This window comes from Podarcis erhardii (assembly GCF_964252035.2).
Source record: "Podarcis erhardii genome assembly, chromosome: 6".
NCBI classification, from domain to species: domain Eukaryota; kingdom Metazoa; phylum Chordata; class Lepidosauria; order Squamata; family Lacertidae; genus Podarcis; species Podarcis erhardii.
This window is the reverse complement of record NC_138510.1, coordinates 10,842,367-10,862,632: the sequence shown is the minus strand read 5'-3', so window position 1 is coordinate 10,862,632 and position 20,266 is coordinate 10,842,367. Positions and strand designations below refer to the sequence as shown.

Here is a 20,266-nt window from a genome sequence, read left to right as displayed (position 1 = left end):
GCCTGTTTCAATAAACCTTTTCCAACTCCTCTCATCTGGACTTGCTCTTTCTCCTCTACCTTTTAGACTTTTTTGAAATTGATTTTTAAGGCCTGAGTGACCACACCTCCAACCTTTCCATCAATCTTCTCTAAAGAGACTTCTTTACCTCCTTCCTTTCTTTTGATCTGATGCTACAGCTGACCTCCTTAAAAGTTGTCAAGATCTTCCTCCCCCCCACGTCTTTTTTTAACTACCTTGACGAGGTTTGAGCAAGGTGTATACGAGGGTTGGAGGTGTATATATGTATCTGTATATAAAAGAAGTGCATGACTGGCTGTGCACAAATTTGGCAATAACTGGAAAGGAGGGGGAAACGATTTCTAAGCCAACCCACAAAATGCAAAGCAATACCTGGGAGGAAGGACAACACAGCATATAGCCAGTCAAAATTTCAGAAGGATGGAGAGAGAGAAAGATTCACTCTATCATTATTCTTAATCTAACAGAGACCAAGTCTTGAGTAAATCTGTTCTTTCCCTTAATATGTCCCCCTGCACTGGAACCCTGCTTCCCATCTTGACAGGATAACTGTTCCAGCTAATGGGCTCTGTGACTTTTGTCCCCACCCAATGGCTAACAGATAGCAGCATGATACAGGAAAAAAAGAACACACCTTGACAGCCAAAGTAATTCCCGCTCTCCAGGTTGTAGTATCCCTCTTTGCAAGTTGAACAGAACTGACCACAGGTATTGGGCTTGCAGAAGCAGTGTCCGTCGCCCTAGGAGACCACATGTTAAAATCAGTCTGCAGCAGCTCCCCAAAATTAACCTCCCTGTCCTTAGCTGGCTTTTCTTGTATGGGCAAAGAAAGATGAGAAGTGAAAGAATGAGAAAGGGGACAAAGGCTGCGAACTGCAACAGCAGCTGCTCTGTTTTGCCCTAAGAACAACAACCAGAAACCTCTGCTGTAGCCCTAATGCTCACAGAAATATTTGAAGAACATTGTGTCATTTACTGAAACCTTATGAAAGCAATAGAAAATAAAAGCAATGCCTGTTTTGTTGCCCATGCCTTCCATTGGAATAAATCAAGTATAATTCAAGAGGCACCTCGATCATGGAACTCCCACCTTAGAGACAGTTGGCACAAAGTTATAAGCTTTTTGTGCCAAGTGAGGTGAGGATCAACATATTCACTCAGGCTGTTGATTAAATCTGTGACGCCACACTTAGTTTATATCTTTGTGCTCTTGCCTGTTTTGACGGCTTCATTGTTCACTGATTGGTTGTACGATCAGATTGTGTTTTATTAGGACTGTGCCCTGTTTGGGGATTACTTGATAATGAAAAGCAGGCAACAAATTTCTATATAAATCAGTGTTGTAATAAAGCTGTTGCACGAAAAGTAAAATATCTCCAGAATGCTTCTTGTCATCTGTTGTGCATTTGCCAAAATGCACTCTGGTAAAGAGTCAGGAAGCAGCAGGATTGCTCTGTAGAGCAGGAGTTAAGATGAGATTTATAATGGCTTGTTCCACTAGGGATGATATGTTTCAAGGTAAAAAAGGCATCAAGGCGAGTGTTTCTCCTGGCAGGACCTGGGTTCTAGCCGGGACCTCAGAGTGGATTTCATCACAGGGTGTGAAACTTACTTGCTGGCATTCAGCAACACCTGCAACTGTCCCCATGGTGTCACACTGGCAGCCTAGGGGAAACAGAAAGGGGTAGTTAGACGACTCCTCAAGTCTATCCAGCAATTAACTTGAAGTTAGCTGGATGCCAGCTAATCCTCAGGCAGGCAGGCAGGCAGGCAGGCAAAAATGGCAGGACAGTAAAAACCCCAAACAGAAGTCACAGTCGTGGTTGTAAACTCTTGATCTGCTATGTAAGGGCAAAGAGGACATTCAGCAAAAACTTGGAATGAGATGGTCTAAATTAACGCTGTGTACTAATCTACCCCAGGACAGTTGGTGGCTCCCCCAAGATATATAGACAGACAGAAAGACAGACAGATAGGTAGATATAACCAGTGAGAGAGAAACTGGCAAAAAGAGTGGAGTAAATCAAACTTGATTGCAGTATCTTGTTTTAACTCTGCCAGCACTCCTGAATAGAGTTTCAAATAAGGGCAACTTATCCCACCTTAATTTAAGATAGCACAAGTTTTGCTGGCTTCCTGTACTTGCTCTGCTGATCCTTGTTTCCATTCAGCATTAAAGGATACCAGAGCACCTCAGCTATTCTGTTTGGCTGTGGCCCACGCCCAAAGGCTTCCCAGACCCCTGACCCATAGCTGCTTCGCCTTCGCAATGTGTTCAGAAAATGAAGAGGAGAAATGGGGACCCTCTTCTCCTTAAATCACCAGAGCGGCTTGGATGAGAGGCTTCCTGGAAGAATGACATGGGAAGGGTCTTACTCATGCATCCAAAGGGGTTATCTGGAGTCAGGTTCCAGTAGAGCGGTTTGCACCTATCACAAGCTTCACCTTCCACGTAGGCTCGACATTCGCAGGACCCCTGAGGAGGAGGGGAAAGGGGGAGGCAGAGAGAGAGAGAGAGAGAGATCTGAAATTGCGTACTGAGAATCAAGACCAGAGGTCAGCAAACTTTTTCAGCTGGGGTGGGGTGGACTATATTTTGGAGAGGGGAGATGAACGAATTCCTATGCCCCACAAATAACCCAGAGACGCGTTTTAAATAAAAGCACACATTCTACTCATGTAAAAACAGGCTGATTCCCAGACCGTCCACAGGTCAGATTTAAAAAGCGAATGGGCCGGATCTGGCCCCCAGGCCTTAGATCAAGACAATCAAAGGCAATGCAGATTAAGAACACAGGAAGCTGCCTTATGTCCATCTAGACCTGTATTGTTTACTCTCTGGCAGTGGCACCATTCAGAGCCTCAGGCAGAGGGTGGAATTCAACGTTGTGCTAAGGAGATCATTTCCTTGATCTGCCTGCTTGCCCAAAGGAAGACAAAGAAGAGTTTGGATTTGATATCCCGCTTTATCACTACCCAAAGGAGTTTCAAAGTGGCTAACATTCTCCTTTCCCTTCCTCCCCCACAACAAACACTCTGTGAGGTGAGTGGGGCTGAGAGACTTCAGAGAAGTGTGACTGGCCCAAGGTCACCCAGCAGCTGCATGTGGAGGAGCGGGGAAGCGAACCCGGTTCACCAGATTACGAGTCTACCACTCTTAACCACTACACCACACTGGCTCACATCTCTTCCCCTTGTGCTTGGTTCTGGTGGCAGCAAAGCCCTGATGCACTAGAAGGAATTCTTTTACTGGTTTCTGCTTACAGAACTGGGTAGAGGAATCAGGCCTAAAGTTTCTTCACCATCATCTGCTACCTGTTTTTTCAATTGGAGACACCAGAGATTGAACCTCGAACCTTCTGCATGCAAAGCATCCACTCTTTTGGACGATGCAGAGATGCCAGTTTTCATGACGCTCAATGAGGTGTATAATAAATTTTAAAAATTCAGCATGATGCATAAAAATAATAATAATCAAAACTAAGATCCAACAGAAACAGGAAGTACTCACCCCTGGCAGAGAAGGGTCTGCATTTGCAAGCCCTGCAGGATTACAAGAGCCCACTGAAACAGAGAAAGAAAAACAACCACACACACAAATAAGAGCTGGCACTCATATAACAAATGGAATCAGCTAAGTGGGGAAAGATTAGATGCAGTTTAGTCACTATTAATACTTTATGCGTGGATTTTCTATTGTGTTTTTGTTTTTAGAGTTTATTTGTATTGATTGTTCCTTATGTTTAAGAAAATATTTTTTTTGTTTTCTTGTTAGTTATAATGCTTTAAATTTGTGGGGTTTTTAAATTTTATATTTGATTTTCATTTATTCTAATATTTTCCAATGTTCTATTTGTTGTTTTTAACATGGGGTGTAAAACCACCTAGGAAATGTTTTTGTTTTTGTTTGTCTTTGAAAATGTTAAGCCGTATATAAATGAATTCAATATAAAATAGGATAAAGAAATGCAGAGGTTTCCTGGAAGATACTTTAACTGTATTGTGGATCTGGTGGGGCAGCTACTGAGTTGTGATTGGCACTGAGCAAAAGAATAAGTGGTATCAGAGGTCAGGCAAAACCACTCTAAGCAGCACTTAACAATGTGAAAAGCATGGGGGAAACGTCTTGTTCTGTTTATACACTGATGAAAACCAGTAAAAAAATATTACAAAAAACGTGAAAAGCAAATTGATCTGCATTAAAATGAGCTCTGCATTAAAATCTGTTAATTTTAGCAATTTTTCGTTTCCACACTATTCACGTTTATTTACTTTTTTTGTTTTTAATCAAGCCATGCTGATGCTGCCTGGGGCTTTGGGTTCCTAAGGGTGAGCTACATTCACATCAAGATTTCATGGTTGTGTGACACAGAAAGCTTCACGGCAAGTGGAATAGGCGGAGCTACCTTCACACTGCGGGAAACCGTAAGCCCCAGGAATGCAGGTATCACAGCGCAGCCCCATTACTCTCTGCCGACAACTGCACTGCCCCGTCTCCTGATCACAGGTGCCATAGAGAGAGCCTTCTGGGGAACAGTGGCAAGCTGAGGAGGATGCAAAAAAAGAGGCCAGGAAGTGTTAGGACAGACAGTAAGACTTTTAAAGTAAGGACCCAATGTCAACCATGGTTGGCAGCACCATCATAAAATGCCACAAAAACGGGAGAGAAAGCAACTGTTTCTTCTTAAGAACTTCCGTTTTTTATATAGCTGCCCGCAGTGCTTCCCCCAGAAAGTACTCAAGGGAATGCAGTACCGGCACCTCTTTTTGTTGTTGTTGTTGTTGTTGTTGATAATAATAATAACTACTACTACTACTACTTTTATTTATACCCCACCCTCCCTGGCCAGAACCGGGCTCAGGGAGGCTAACACCAGTAAAATTACAATAAAAACATAATGGGGGGGGGGGCAATTTAAAATACAGGTTAAAATGCATTTTAAAATGCAGCCTCATTTTAAAAGTAGCCCATAGATCAAAACCGTAAGGAGAGGGAATCATAAGGGTCAGACTGAGTCCAAACCAAAGGCCAGGCGAACAGCTCTGTCTTGCAGTCCCTGCGGAAAGATGTCAAGTCCCGCAGGGCCCTAGTCTCTTGTGACAGCGCGTTCCACCAAGTCGGGGCCAGTACTGAAAAGGCCCTGGCCCTAGTTGAGACCAATCTAACCAGCTTGCCACCTGGGACCTCCAAAATGTTGTCATTTGCGGACCTTAAGGTCCTCCGCAGGGCATACCAAGAAAGACGGTCCTGTAGGTACGTGGGTCCTAGGCCGCAGAGGGCTTTAAAGGTCAAAACCAGCACCTTAAAAAGTGTGGCACTTACTATAACAAGTTCATGGTGAGTACTGGCACCTCTTTTTCTAGGAAAAAAAGCACCGGGTGGCCGACACATTTCTGGAAAGGATTCATTCCTTCTTCGGGAATGGATGTCAATAATGACTTCTTTGCTCAGGGGCTGTTTGGCTTAAGAAGCTCTTAAGTGGGGGGGGGGGGGAGAGACCTTAAATGCACGTCTCCCACCCCCTTCTTGGTGGATATTTTCTCTCTTTTTTATGGCGATCCAAGGTGCCTCTTCCCTTTGTTTCCACCATCATGAAAAAAGGCACTCTCCTGTTTTATCATGCACAAGGGAAAGTCTATTATAACATGGTGCATACTGTAACTCATGTGCACATTATCTAAAAACAGCACCTGCTGTGCACAGTACTTTCTTCATTCCAAAGCATTGCTTTACACCCTTGGGAAAAGCGTATAGATAAATGAACTCAACATTTTTGCATTTTTGCAACTCCAGTTGTATACACTACGCAACCCAAGAGCAGCTCATGTCCTCTAGGTAGGACCAAATGTTTTGGGGTTGTTGCTGTTGTTTAACAAAAGACAGCAGGCTGGACTCTTCTCCTTTCTAAGCAAACCCTTAGTCAAATATGGAAAACTCAGGACCAGGAGGCAAATGCAGCCCCCTCCAGGCTTCTCCATTTGGCCCTGAGTAATCTCCCTAGATCACACTCCTCATCAACCCTGCTTTGTACCCTCCTTGAGTGTTTCTGCCTGGCTGGAATGTGTCCTTGAACTCTAATGATGCTTCTTATTTGCCTGTATGAGAGACAGAGAGGGATGTGTGTAAGTGAAGCAACTAGCCTGCCACACAAAGGTATAAAGGTAAAGGTAAAGGGTCCCCTGACCATTAGGTCCAGTCGTGTCCGACTCTGGGGTTGCGGCGCTCATCTCGCTTTATTGGCCGAGGGAGCCGGCGTACAGCTTCCAGATCATGTGGCCAGCATGACTAAGCCACTTCTGGCGAACCAGAGCAGCGCACGGAAATGCCGTTTACCTTCCCGCCGGAGCGGTACCTATTTATCTACTTGCACTTTGATGTGCTTTCAAAATGCTAGGTTGGCAGGAGCAGGGACTGAGCAACGGGAGCTCACCCCGTCACGGGGATTTGAACCACCGACCTTCTGATCAGCAAGTCCTAGGCTCTGTGGTTTAACCCACAGCGCCACCCACATCCTGTAGGACAAAGGTATAACTCGCATCTAATATTCTGCTCACTTTTGCCTCTAGCTTCGCACACCATTGGCATGTGGCCCTTGGAAGGTTGCATAAAAGGGAATGAGGCCCTTGGGATTAGAAAGGTTCCCTCCCCCTTGCCTTGAGTGAATGAAACTCTAAAATGGGCATGCAATATTTTTTTTTTACATTTAACACCTAAAGAACTTGTTTGATTCTTTTATTATAGTAAGTCAATTTATGGCCTTTAAGACTTTGCACTGCATCGTGCCTATGTTCCTCTCTCAATACTTGTTTCTATTGCACCATGCATTTTTTAGGTGCTAACAAATGAGGAACAAAATAAATGAATGGTCTTATTCCACCAGGTCAGCGAGATCTAAGCTTCCAGCCTCTTCAAAAACACACTGCCAATATCAGCACTGGAAGCTAATGCCAAGCCAGTTGGCCAGAGATGACGTTTTCCACATTTAGCAGAGGAAGAGAATATTAAAAGTGTTAGAAGCTCTCAGCTGTGTGACTCAGGGACAGTGCATCCTACAGCAATTCTTTGATAACGAGCGATGAAATCTAACGAGGAACCACGTGTGCATATTTGCATTGTATACCATCTTGAATGGAATGAGGATGGCTAATAATGCATGGAGAATAGCATCCTAATCCTATGACCTTTCCAGCCATTTACCTGTGTAACCTCTTACTCCTTTTTTCCACATCATTTTCAAAGAAGCAAACACAAAAAACTCATGTAATAAAGCATACATACTCCTGCAACGTGAACCAAATCATAAAAGGGATTGAAGAAGAGTTTGGATTTGATATCCCGCTTTATCACTACCCAAAGGAGTCTCAAAGCAGCTAACATTCTCCTTTCCCTTCCTCCCCCACAACAAACATTCTGTGAGGTGAGTGGGGCTGAGAGACTTCAGAGACGTGTGACTGGCCCAAGGTCACCCAGCAGCTGCATGTGGAGGAGCGGGGAAGCGAATCTGGTTCACCAGATTACGATTCCACTGCTCTTAACCACTACACCACACTGGCCCATGTGAACACAAAGAACACCACAAAGACCCATGTGAACACAAAGAACTGCAGAGTTGGTATAGCAACATGACTCACCTGTACAGGTAGGGTACCCAAAAAAGCCTGGGGCACACTGGTTGCATGTATGGCCTACATAATTTGAGTGGCAATGGCACTGACCAACAGGGCTGCAGTCGTTGTCCAGAGCACCCCGGGGGTCACAGGAACAAGCTGTGGGGGATGGGAGGAAAGCACACAAAGAGGTTGTAGAAGTCAATAAGCGAGGGCACCAACATGCTTTTCACACGCTTGGAAAAATTGATTATTTTGTCTGCTTGTAAAATTATTTCATTCCAAACCAAATGCCACAGTCTCTTAACAGGCAGCTGAACTTTCCCTCCCGAGACAAGCTATCGTTCCTTGTAGAAGGAACCCTTGGCCCTCCAGATGTTGCTGAACCACAGCTCGGTTGGAAGAGCATGAGACTCTTAATCTCACGGTCGTGAGTTCAAGCCCCACGTTGAGGGAAAGATTCCTGCTTTGCAGGGGGTTGGACTAGATGACCCTCATGGTCCCTTCCATGATTCTATTCTATACTCTTAATGCCCAGCAGACCCAGCAAGCAGGATCAAGGACCTGGGATGATGTGAGCTGTCATTCAACAAGACCTGGAGGGGTGAAGGTTCCTCACACTGTTCTAGAACAAGCAGGTTCCAATAGCCATGTCCATACACACAGCTGACTAGCATTTATGAGCCTTTGTACCTATTAGGTGGCAGGGCCATGTGATAGCTGGCATTAAGTCACATAAATACTTTTAGGGGGCTTTAATGTGTCCGGATACCTTCTCCCCCATTTTAAATTACAGGCAATATGCAGGTACGAGTTCCCCAAATACTGCTTGGTAACATTCCTGTTTCTGAAGAGAACACCGATACTACTGAATCAGAAAGGATGGCAAGGTATACATAATCTGAAAAGCACAGGAGTCAGAAAGACAAAAGGAAGAATCACAAGGAAAAGAGGGCAGATCTTAAGTTGGAGAGCTGTGTTCTGCTCCGAACAAAGGCAGGAAGTGAACTCAGACGTCAACAGGAAGGGAAAGCCTAAAGTGTCCTTTGAAGTCACAGTTCTCTGCCTTTGAGCAATAGAGGAAACTAGCTCCACTTGGAGGTATCTAATGCACATGGGGGGGGAGGGGAAATACCCCAGGTTTTAGCAGATGCATTGCACCCATTTCTGAGATTTTCTTCACAACAGCGGCAGATAACACCCTTGCCTTGGGTCTCGATTTGAAAGAAGAGAGACTTCTTTCTTTTGTGTCAATTAATTACAGAATCTGCCTCTTCCCTGCTAGCCTTTTCACAACCTGGCATACCTTGGCAGTGAGGGTATGAGTGATATCCAACGCTGCACTGGTCACAGTGAGGCCCAACATATTCAGGCCTGCAGAAGCACCTTCCAGAGGCATCACAGCCTTCTGGCAATGTCCCAACAGCACTGCAGCCACAAACTGCAACGAAAATAATATCCAGGGTTCAGAACTTTGGGGTCTCAAATAGAGGACCTGAGCATCACTGCAAAGGTTAAGTATGGGCCAAACAGACTAGCAGGATAGGTGTTTGGGAGCACACAAGGGACAAAACAATTCCAGGTCTAATGAAATCGGGATCTGCACCCACCAACCCATACTCAAGAATCTATGCTGCATTTAAAAAATAAACACAAATTTTGTACTAAGGAAATGAAAATATTGTCGTTCTATTGGCATTAGACAATGAAAAATATTTTCATATAATTAGTTGGCTTAGCAGAATTTGTTCTGCTTCCAGTTTTGTGTTTTTCAAATAATGTTCAGCTTTTTGACTAATACTGGTATAGTGGCAGAGCAAGTGGGAAGGAACAAACCCAAACAGGATTCTAGTGAAAGGATGAGGAAGGGCACAAGTACAGCCACTGAGCATTAGAGAGATTTCACTGTACACTCGTGAGAACTGAGAAAGATGCAGGCATTTGCAGAACATACACTTGCCAAAGCCCACAGTGATTAATGTGGTGATGTGTTTGAAAACTCACGCTGGCACAGTGGGTAGTTGAAGTAGCCAGGGGCACACTGATCGCACGTGTAGCCTTCAAATCCAGCTCGACAAAGACACTGCCCAGTCTCACTGTCACATGTGCCATCATAGTAGCCAGGGCCAGAGCACTGGCATGCTGTGGGAGCAAAACACAAACAAACGGTTATTTGGGTGCACTTCGCTGTAAAACAGCTACTAGTAGACATATCTGATTCCAAGTTTTTCTTCACATCCTAAGGGACAAAACTTGAGATTTCACTTCTGGTACTCAAAATGAATTCCTAGGCTAAGGGGTACCCTGCTCTGCGAATTCTAAACTGTGGATTATAGTTGCCAATTGAAATAAATAGCCTTAAGTATCTTGTCCATTTATTTTAAAGAGCCTGCTCTGAGTATGACTTAGCTGGATATTGCCCACAATGTATTTTGCATAAGGCTCTGATCGGTAGACCCTGGGGTTCTAGTGAAAAACGAAGTAGATCTCAGACATGGGTGGCGCTGTGGGTTAAGCCACAGAGCCTAGGACTTGCCGATCAGAAGGTCAGTGGTTCGAATCCCCGCAATGGGGTGAGCTCCCGTTACTCGTTCCCTGCTCCTGCCAAGCTAGCAGTTCGAAAGCACATCAAAGTGCAAGTAGATAAATAGGTACCACTCTGGCGGGAAGGTAAATGGCATTTCTGTGTGCTGCTCTAGTTCGCCAGAAGTGGCTTAGTAATGCTGGCCACACGACCCGGAAGCTGTACGCCGGCTCCCTTGGCCAATAAAGCAAGATGAGCACCGCAACCCCAGAGTTGGTCATGACTGGACTTAAATGGTCAGGGGTCCCTTTACCTTTACTGATCGGTAGACCCTGTGGTTCTGGTGAAAAACGAAGTAGATCTCAGACAGGAGGGCCAACCTGAATAAAATATTGCGAGGGCCCAAGTAAGCCCCGTCCCACATAATCAATCACATGATGTGGCACACACACACCATTTGCATGGGAATGTCCATCAACTGGGGGGAGGGTCGTCCCGCTCCCTCAAATATTACATTGTGGAGGCTGAAGCCCCCAAGAGTTGGCTCCTATGTTCTCAGAAGCCTGCCCATCCCACCTTTAGACTATACATTCCTTGGAGACAAAGGGTTGTAACTTTGGCTTATGAAAGTGGTGGCCAAACTCAGCCCTCCAGATGTTTGGGGACTACAATTCCCATCATCCCTGATCCTGTTAGCTCGGGATGATGGGAGTTGTAGTCCCAAAACAGCTGGAGGGCGGTGTTTGGCCACCCCTGGCTTATGAAAAGCTCTGCAAACTGAGAGCTCTGTTGCAACCACAGCACCACAACGACAAAAGCAAGCCTACTCTCTCAACTCTCAAAACAGGAGGGCTGCCTATGAGTTCAGCAGAACCCGTTGGCTTTGTTTACTCACGTTGGCAACCTGGTCCATAGTACCCAGGCACACACTGGTCACATTGAGTCCCTTGGAAGTTGGGTTTGCACAAACACAACCCCGTTTGAGCATCTTTCCGGCAGGCGTTCCCTCTTGTCCCGGCAACATTGCAGTCGCAGTCTGGAAAATGGCGAGAGGGAAGAAAACAGGATTAAGCTAAATGTGTGCATGGTACACCAGGACTCCCAATTGCCAACAAGTTACTGCTGCAATGATCTTAAGGGACCAACCATAGTAAAAGGAGGCATAGTCATTTCTTAAAAGTAGGGATGGGGGGACAAGAAAACGGGCTTACTTATTATCTGCCCAGCTGGGAGGACTTGCTCTCCAGTGTCATTGTATGAGTAAACTGGTTCAGCTAAATGAAGGGAAAGAAAATGGAAGTGTTAGTTCCATGCTCAAGAGAAATAACAAATTCATCACTATGCATTAGTCTAAAATAAATCCAGTCCTCTGTAAATAAGCCCTTCCAGGTTCCAAAATATTACTTTTGTTACAGTTCAGAAATTAAGCGCTCTGTAGCTCTCTAAATCACACACGCACACCACCAGTAATCCCATTAAAAGGTTTAGCAAGACACTGTAAGAAGCAGATTTTTGGAAGCCAGAAGTCAAAGCTGCTGTGCAGTAATCCAAAAAAGAGAGCCTGAAGCAGGCTCCATCACAAACATGGCAAGGACCAGAATGCTGGCCTCTGGAAACTCACAGCGCTTAGCTTATGCTGAAAGGCCTCATGGGCTGTGAGAGCAATACGTACGATAACAGTGCGGGAACTCCATGTAGCCATCAGCACACGAGTCGCAGTGCTCCCCTGTGTAATTCGGCTTGCAGTAACAGCGGCCAGTGAGGTCCTCACAGGTGCCATCTGTGAAGTCTGAGTCGCAATTGCAACCTAGAAGGGGAGAAATTACAATGAACTCCCTCTGCCAGTTCAAACCAGAGGCAGAAAGTAAACATTGGTCCACGGTATGGTTAGCAGGGCTGCTCTTCAAAGGGAGACCCACATTTACTATGGGCTAAGGTGAAGAAGAAGAAGAAGAAGAAGAAGAAGAAGAAGAAGAAGAAGAAGAAGAGGAGGAGGAGGAGGAAGAAAGAGGAGGAAGAAGAATTTATTATTTATACCTCATCCGTCTGGTGTATGATATCCTGACCCTTCCTAAACCATAAAGATTTCTTGCCCGTTCTCCTGCATTGCCTAAAACATACTCTGGTCAAACCACAATATCAGCAGATGCGTCTCAATACAGTTTCTGAAAAATCCTAATCCCATCACCACCACTATTTGGCATGAAATAATCAACCCCAGCAATTAAGAATACAATCCAGAAACTATGGGCAAGGTAAGAACATAAGAAGAGCTTGTTACCTTGGCACTGTGTAACTGAAACTTAAGACATGGAGATTTAGAAAACTGCTTCAGAGCACACAAGACGTAGCAGAAACTCAGTTTTTCCCTCCCTCAACAGCACTTTATGGGGTTCTGCTCTGCAGAGCCCCCAACATTTGGGGGGTAGGCAAAGGTACTCATGCACACAACACTGTACATGTCACTTTTGGATACTGGACTGTATCTATGATGTACATGAGGCAGCATACTCACGATAGCAAATGTATGGTGAATCTATTTGATGGTCTGGGGATTTATAGTATCCTGGGCTGCACCTCTCGCAATTGACACCTGTTGTGTGATGCTGAAAAATAATAAGTCCAGGATTTTCAGTGATGATGATGAATTAATTTTGTGTGCCACCCTTCATCCAAAGATCACAGGGTGGTTCACAACATAAAAACGCAAAACGAGAACACAAAACACATAATAAAGCAAAAACGAACGACTAACTCCTCTCCCACAAACACATTTAAAGGATCACAGAATATTAAGCAACCCAAGGCCTGACTGAAGACAAATGTTTTCACCTTCGGCTGCACATATACTAAAAATTGGAATGGTGCAGAGAAGATTAGCGCCTAAAGATATGTAATGAAGGAGCCAAGTGAGCCTCCCAAGGGAAAGCATTGCACAAATGGGGAGCCACCACAGGAAAGGCCCGTTCTCATGTTGCCACCCTCCAGATCTCTCATGGAGAGGTGGATGAAGATGGGCCTCAGATGGTGATTGGAGTTCATATGGACAGTCACCCAATTCAAAGGTAGCCTGTGTTAATATAGGCCTTGCACATTACAGGGTCCTCTAGCAGTACATTTGGGAGAAGAGTTTGGATTTGATATCCCGCTTTATCACTCCCCTTCAGGAGTCTCAAAGCGGCTAACATTCTCCTTTCCCTTCCTCCCCCACAACAAACACTCTGTGAGGTGAGTGGGGCTGAGAGACTTCAAAGAAGTGTGACTGGCCCAAGGTCACCCAGCAGCTGCATGTGGAGGAGCGGGGAAGCGAACCCGGTTCACCAGATTACGAGTCCACCGCTCTTAACCACTACACCACACTGGCTCACAGCGAGGTGAGAGTTCACTCACTAATTACATAAGGAGTGAAGCAGCTCTTGATACTTGAGATATGCTATAATCTGCATTGCATGTCATGATCAATGGGCCATCCCTAAAGGATCCTGCCTCCGTAAGAGTCTGTATTATATTCTTTTCAGATCCTTTCCAGTTATTTTCCTCTAGGATATAATCTGATAACGTTAAGAGCTCACATTTCCTCTTAACAGGTCTCAGCTTTCTCACGGCCAGTGCAGTAGTTTCACTGGCAACGCCAACAGCAACCCAAGAGACACAAACGCCCTTTGTTCTGCAGCACTTCCAGCCAAGACTTACCTGGCAGTCAATGCATACACCTCCACCTGAAAGCTGACCATCACGATTTGTGCTGGCCTTGTGAAGATCCACCTCTGGGTCATAATAGCAGTCATAGGCATGGCCGTTGCAATTGCAGGCTGAGATGACAAGAAAAGGGGAGTTAGAACTGACGCAGCCTCTGATTTACATATTCTTCCTTTTGCAGTAGTAAAATTAACTGCTGGGTTTTGAATGATGCTTTCTGCCCATTCAACCAGATTGCAGAAGTTCCTGGAGCTGGAACAGTTTTGTATCAACCCAGCTACCTCACTGCTTACCAAGCTCGGGATAATGTATAATGAATAACTTAAATAGCAGCTCAGGGTCCAATACACGAACCCATTGTTTACTTTTGTTCCATTGTGAAAACTTCCTCCTCTTCTTCTTCCCGCTCTCTGCTTCTTCTTCTTTTGGCAGTGATTGTATAGTGGTTAGTACTCTGCGTTGTGACTGTTTTAATTTAATACTCAAGTACAGAATGAATCAGCTGCATCTGCTGGGCGAAGCGCGCACACTGCTAGGCTAGTGAACAAGATGTTAAGTTTAAACTCGTTTTCAGAATCCTCCCCACTGCACTCCAACAAAAGCCAACGAAGCATGAGCGTGTCAGATTTCCGTTCTCTTTGAACCCTGCATGTGAGTGAAACGCAGGCCAACACCGACCGTCAGGTAAATCAAGTGCGTTCATTTCTGGTTCTGCAACTGCCTGTAACATTAAACAGCTGAATGAACCAGTTCGGGGGTTTTTTTATATATAAAAAATTCTACTAGGGGCTGTACCTGTGCTTACTGTGCTCGTTGCATTCCCCCTAGAGCAGCGGTTCTCAACCTGTGGGTCCCCAGATGTTGTTGGACTACAACTCCCATCATCCCTGACCACTGATCATGCTGGCTAGGAATGATGGGAGTTGTAGTCCAACAACATCTGGGGACCCACGGGTTGAGAAACACTCCCCTAGAGCTTCCCAGTGGCGTATCTGTGTGGAGCCTCTCTGCAGCCTCCCTCTCAGCTGTAGGTGGGCAGACGCAAGCCCCACACTGCTTGAAAAAGCAGTGCAGAGCTTGCAGGCAGTCCGCCCGCCTCAGGAGAGAAGCGTGGCTCAGGCACACTGCAGGCCCCGCGGTGTGACACCCAGTGCCCCCTGCCTCACGTAGTTACGCCTCTGGATTAGGCAGATTCATGGAGGAGAGGGCTGTCGAAGGCTACTGGCCATAAAGGCTGGTTGGAGGTAGCAATGCTTCTGGTTTCTGGAAATCACTCAAGGGGTAAGTGTTCCTGCAGTGGCGTAGGAAGGGGCGTGCAGGAGTTATTTTTTCAAAAACACATATTTTTGCCATTTCGTCACCCCTCCCTCAGTGATGACACCCGGGGCGACCCGCACCCCCCTTCCTACACCACTGGAGCTTTCCCTTCCTACCCCATGCAACTACTAAGCTTGTTTTGCACCTGACCAAACCCATTTCTGAATCCACTCTCCTGTTCTTCAGTCCTGCTTTGCACCTGTTTTCACCTTCGCTCCATTTCCACGCTGCTCCCCCATTTTGTGCAATCCCCCACCTTGCACACAAACCGCCCCCGTGGTAACCTCCTGCATCGTCTTCCGCCCGCACACAGCAGCTCCTGAGCTCCCTTTTTCACTTTCCACCCAACTATGAAGCCACCATCCCCTCCTGTTCTTCAGACCCTTTCATGGCCCTGCTTCCATCTTCAACCCCCCCTCCTATGCCTTCTACTCCCTCCTTTTCTACAACACCCTTTCCCCCTCTTCCTCATTCTTCTTAACTCTCCCTTGCACATGGACCAACCTTCCATTTCCATGCCACCTCCTCTCTCCTATTCTGCAGCCCACTTTGACAGCACATCCCATGCTGATATATGTTACTGCATCTTGAAGATGAGCTGAATCTCAAGTGCAAGCTTGCCAGTTAGCTTGTTCAATTGGAGGTCAAGTTCAGTTGATGGACACTGCACTAACTGTTTCCTTGTCAATACATATCTCATCCAAATTACTACATTAAAACTGGAGCTTCATGTTGAAGACAACACATGATACTAGGAGTGGAATACATGATTGTGGGAAAGTACTATGGAATATTTGAGGGCTCCACATCCTTTATCTCTCTCACATGAGGGAAAAGTTTAAAGCAGACTTTTTTTTCCCCTTTCAGCATCCCTTCCTTCCTGTTGTAGTTAAACAACAGCAGAAGTTGGAGTAAAGCAGTGGCAGAGAAAGAGGAAAATGGCAGTTTAAAACAAGCAACTTCTTCATTTTAGTGTCTCTCCCTTCTTGCTATACTCAACCTTTCCCCCTCACATATTCCACTGAATGAAGGTTATTTACTCCAATCTCTGCTGTTTAAAACCACCACTTTCCTCTCAGCTCTCTCTATCCTTTTTTTACTCAAAACGTCTAAATCACCCACTGGTGTTGTGCAAACTGCCTTCTCTTCCACTCCCCTAGGCCACCCTGACTTCATGCAAATCCAGCATTGTGATGAGGAAATACAAATCCTCCCATGGAGGCTGCCTGATGACAGTCTTACATTTTTATGTATATAGGAAGATAAAACTTACATTCACATTCATTGGCGCTGTCGGTTGTGGCTGGTTTCCATGGCATCTGGTTGAAGCCTGGGCAGCATCGATCACATGATGCTCCACAGGTGTTGTGCTGACAGTCACACTGTAACCTGGCAAGTGAAGACAGAGCGTGCTTATTACTCTTGGAGTAGGTTAGTGAATGGCCCCAAACATGTCGATTTTTTATTATAAGAATGAACCTAAGCAGTATCGTTGGCCTTACATCTTTACTTTGCAAGTGGCATCACAGAAATTAAATATTTTGAACAGTAATGGCAGCTTGTCCACACAATACTGCGTGTCAGAGAATGCTGTATCCTACGTTTACAAGCATTACTACAGAACAGAGCCCCCAGTGGATGTGTGAGGCTATTTATTTAATGCGTCTCACAATGCACCAGTAAGTTCTGATGTGGTGCACACTGCCAAGGAGTGGGAAGGGGCAGGATCCAAATACTTTGCCACAAAAAGCAAAATGCATTGGGCTCCTATCTGACAACTATGAGGAAGAATGCCATAAAGGAAATACAAGTATTACTAGGATCTCTGTGTAATTCATTTTTGGTCAGTAAAACTTTTAAGGGCACATCTATACTTTTATACAGTACAGTCATTTGCATGCTACTAATGACTGGTATTGGGACTATCTCTAGAAAACTGTGTTCCTCCTCTCTTACTGCATCTTCTCAAAAACTTCCACTTGACTTCTTTAAAGAATTAATAACAACAACCCTATTGTATCACTGCACTTCAGTTTAACAGCATTGGAATGTTAATACCAAGAATATCCCCTGGACAAGGACAAATGAGTGGCAGCTGCCCAAAGGATGGGTGGGAGCAGTGGTTGGAGCAGTACATTGCTGCACAAATGCCATTCATTTCAATGGGAAATCTGCAGGAGAAATTCCTGGCGGATTACGCCTTCCCTGTGATTTTGTTAGCTGAGGTTTGCTCTGACTAAACAGGCAGCTCTAGAGGCGCCAGGCAAGACTTAGAATCTTGTCCTGACTGGGCCATGGTGCCGATTTATTAGGTAAGGTGACATCATGCCATAAACTTGCACTCCACTGTGCCATTATACCCACCCAACAAAAATGTGCTCTGTTGTGTCAGGCTGATGGATAATACAGTTCTGCTCCAGCTTTTATCTGTGCAATTACTCATTTCCCCCTCCAGGCATGCCTCACCCTCCTATGGCACACGCCTGTACAGTTCGCTCATTCAAAACTCAGGGCTTAAAAATAGATGCATTTTATAAAAGCTAAACAAATTCCTTCCAGTAGCACCTTAAAGACCAACTAAGTCAGTTCTTGGTATGAGCTTTCGTGTGCATGCACACTTCTTCAGATACCAGCTTTTATAAAAGCTGTAAGAAATAGACAGGGAGCTGTGGTAGACAGCCTGTTTCAGGTACACACCCATGTATTTCCATTGAGTCCCTGGGTTTGCATGCAGAGCCGATAGTCAGACAGTAGGGGTAAGAGCAGAAGATGGTCCTCCAACCACCATATGTAGCAGCTGACAATGGGTTGTACTCAACAAGGCTACAGTTCCATCAGCCCAAGGGATTTCACAACAGAATGCTCTCCCCTCCTTTCACATGCCCCCTAAATCTGTTCCCTCACCCCCCTGAAGAACAATTGGTGATAGCACATGAGTAGATAGAGGAAACTAATCCTGGTGCAAATGGGACTATTAAATTGATAACCATCCAACATCAACTTCGTGGCACTCGCACCAACCGTGGAGGAAGGTAATCTGCATCAGCTTTTAAGTTTCCACCATGACTGAACAAATGCTACAGTAATTAGTAAAGATTCTGTATCCTGTATATTTCTCTCTGGTTATCAGAATACTGAATCATTGGTATTCTGATTGGCCATGCTCAGACATCACACTAAACCACAGTTTACAGTGACAAGAACAAGCCTAATTAAGCTTCAGAGTGGCTGGGGTGCAAGTAACAAAACTGTTGTTATTGTTAGACTCTCATGCTACACCCCCCTCCTCTGGTGCAACCATGAGGAGAAGCTTTAGCTTCCGATTTCTGATTTATCAAGTCTTGTCATGTTGTCTAAACTCACAAGAAATTTGGAAGCACACCATACAAAACAATAACAGGGGTTTCTTGTTCAGATGACACAATAAACTGTGGCTAATGAAAAATGGGCTCCGTGATCACTGCAGAGGGTGACAGACGCCAGCTTCTTGGGAAAAAAACGATGACAAACCTAGACAGCATCTTAAAAACCTAGACAGCATCTTAAAAAGCAGAGACATCACCTTGCCAACAAAGGTCCGTATAGTTAAAGCTATGGTTTTCCCAGTAGTGATGTATGGAAGTGAGAGCTGGACCATAAAGAAGGCTGATCGCTGAAGAATTGATGCTTTTGAATTATGGTGCTGGAGGAGACTCTTGAGAGTCCCATGGACTGCAAGAAGATCAAACCGATCCATTCTGAAGGAAATCAGCCCTGAGTGCTCACTGGAAGGACAGATCCTAAAGCTGTGGCTCCAATACTTTGGCCACCTCATGAGAAGAGAAGACTCCCTGGAAAAGACCCAGATGTTAGGAAAGATGGAGGGCACAAGGAGAAGGGGACGACAGAGGACAAGATGGTTGGACAGTGTTCTCGAAGCTACCAGCATGAGTTTGACCAAACTGCGGGAGGCAGTGGAAGACAGGAGGGCCTGGCGTGCTCTGGTCCATGGGGTCACGAAGAGTTGGACACGATTAAACAACAACAGATGAAAACTGGAAACACAAGCTCAGAAGATGTGAGTCCAAGGCTCACTTAGACTTATTCTAGTTGTGCCAAATTATGGTTAGCACAGGGATAGCAGACATGGTGCCCTCCGTTCCAATCAACCTGTCACAACCCCAGAATCGATTTGTCTTCTTCATGGGATGAAGTTGAGAGCTCTGAACAAGTAGAAGGGCACACAGGGCCAGCCGCAGAAGCACTTCCACCAGATGAGCCTGTGCAGCCAGTATCCCTCCAGCCCATTCTACTGCCATTCTCAGACTTGGTGGCCCATTGCAGAAGGCCCAGTAAGATCAGAGGCCCCTGCTGCTCCATCACAGTGGGAGACCACTGCAGTTGGCCTATTTAACTGAAAAAGTCCCTTCCAGTGCAACGTGCGCTAACAACTGTGATTTGTGCCTTTGATGGAAAGACATGAGCGTGCATCTAAAGCAGGCTGTATACCTCCCTGTCTATTTGTGATAGCTTTAATAAAGTGCATGTATTTTTAAGCCGTTTGTTTTGAACAAGAGAACAGTGCGTGCGTGTGCCATAGGAGGGAGAGGCAAGCCTGGAGGGGGGAATGAGTAATTGCATGGATAAAAGCCGGGACAAAACTGTATTACCCATCAGTCTGACACAACAGACAGCATTTTTGTTTGGTGGGTAAAATGGCACTGTGGAGTACAAGGTTCTGGCATGCTGCCACTGTAGAGGGCTGAGCTGAAGTTTGTTGCTGAAGCAACAAGAGAGCCCTGCAGTCATATAGGACAGGATGAGCCTTGCCTCACGTCTTGCCTTGCTTTGCTCAACCTCTCCTTGCATCCAGCCTGAGTGCTGCCTGGCACCATGCCTTGTCTCACTGCAGACCAGAGGATGCAGCTAAAACCTGAAATGTCAATAGTAGGTGATGGTGGGAGCTGTTGCTCACAACATCTGAAGGGCACCATGATGAATATCCCGGGTTTACGGTAATATCCAAAAGTGGTGAGTGTGTGTTTTAAGATTCAGCAGTTTGGTTGTGGGAGGAAAGTGGGATAAGGATTATCACTTCTGAGACTGAAACACAAATTT

At 45.4% G+C, this 20,266-nt stretch overlaps 1 protein-coding gene across 1 annotated transcript in view; it reads right to left on the bottom strand.

Moving 5' to 3' along the window:
• The window catches only part of LAMA5 (laminin subunit alpha 5), a 195,859-nt gene that overhangs the window by 82,552 nt on the left and 93,041 nt on the right, over positions 1 to 20,266 (bottom strand). Inside the window, exons 7-20 of the mRNA XM_081868208.1 lie at positions 16,443 to 16,558; positions 13,847 to 13,965; positions 12,669 to 12,759; positions 11,826 to 11,960; positions 11,365 to 11,427; positions 11,049 to 11,189; positions 9,634 to 9,771; positions 8,936 to 9,070; positions 7,654 to 7,788; positions 4,428 to 4,565; positions 3,533 to 3,585; positions 2,398 to 2,497; positions 1,634 to 1,686; positions 656 to 761 (exon numbers count right to left, since the gene is read on the bottom strand). Coding sequence (XP_081724334.1) covers positions 656 to 761; positions 1,634 to 1,686; positions 2,398 to 2,497; positions 3,533 to 3,585; positions 4,428 to 4,565; positions 7,654 to 7,788; positions 8,936 to 9,070; positions 9,634 to 9,771; positions 11,049 to 11,189; positions 11,365 to 11,427; positions 11,826 to 11,960; positions 12,669 to 12,759; positions 13,847 to 13,965; positions 16,443 to 16,558 — 1,523 coding nt within the window. The remainder of the gene's footprint in view (positions 1 to 655; positions 762 to 1,633; positions 1,687 to 2,397; positions 2,498 to 3,532; positions 3,586 to 4,427; positions 4,566 to 7,653; positions 7,789 to 8,935; positions 9,071 to 9,633; positions 9,772 to 11,048; positions 11,190 to 11,364; positions 11,428 to 11,825; positions 11,961 to 12,668; positions 12,760 to 13,846; positions 13,966 to 16,442; positions 16,559 to 20,266) is intronic.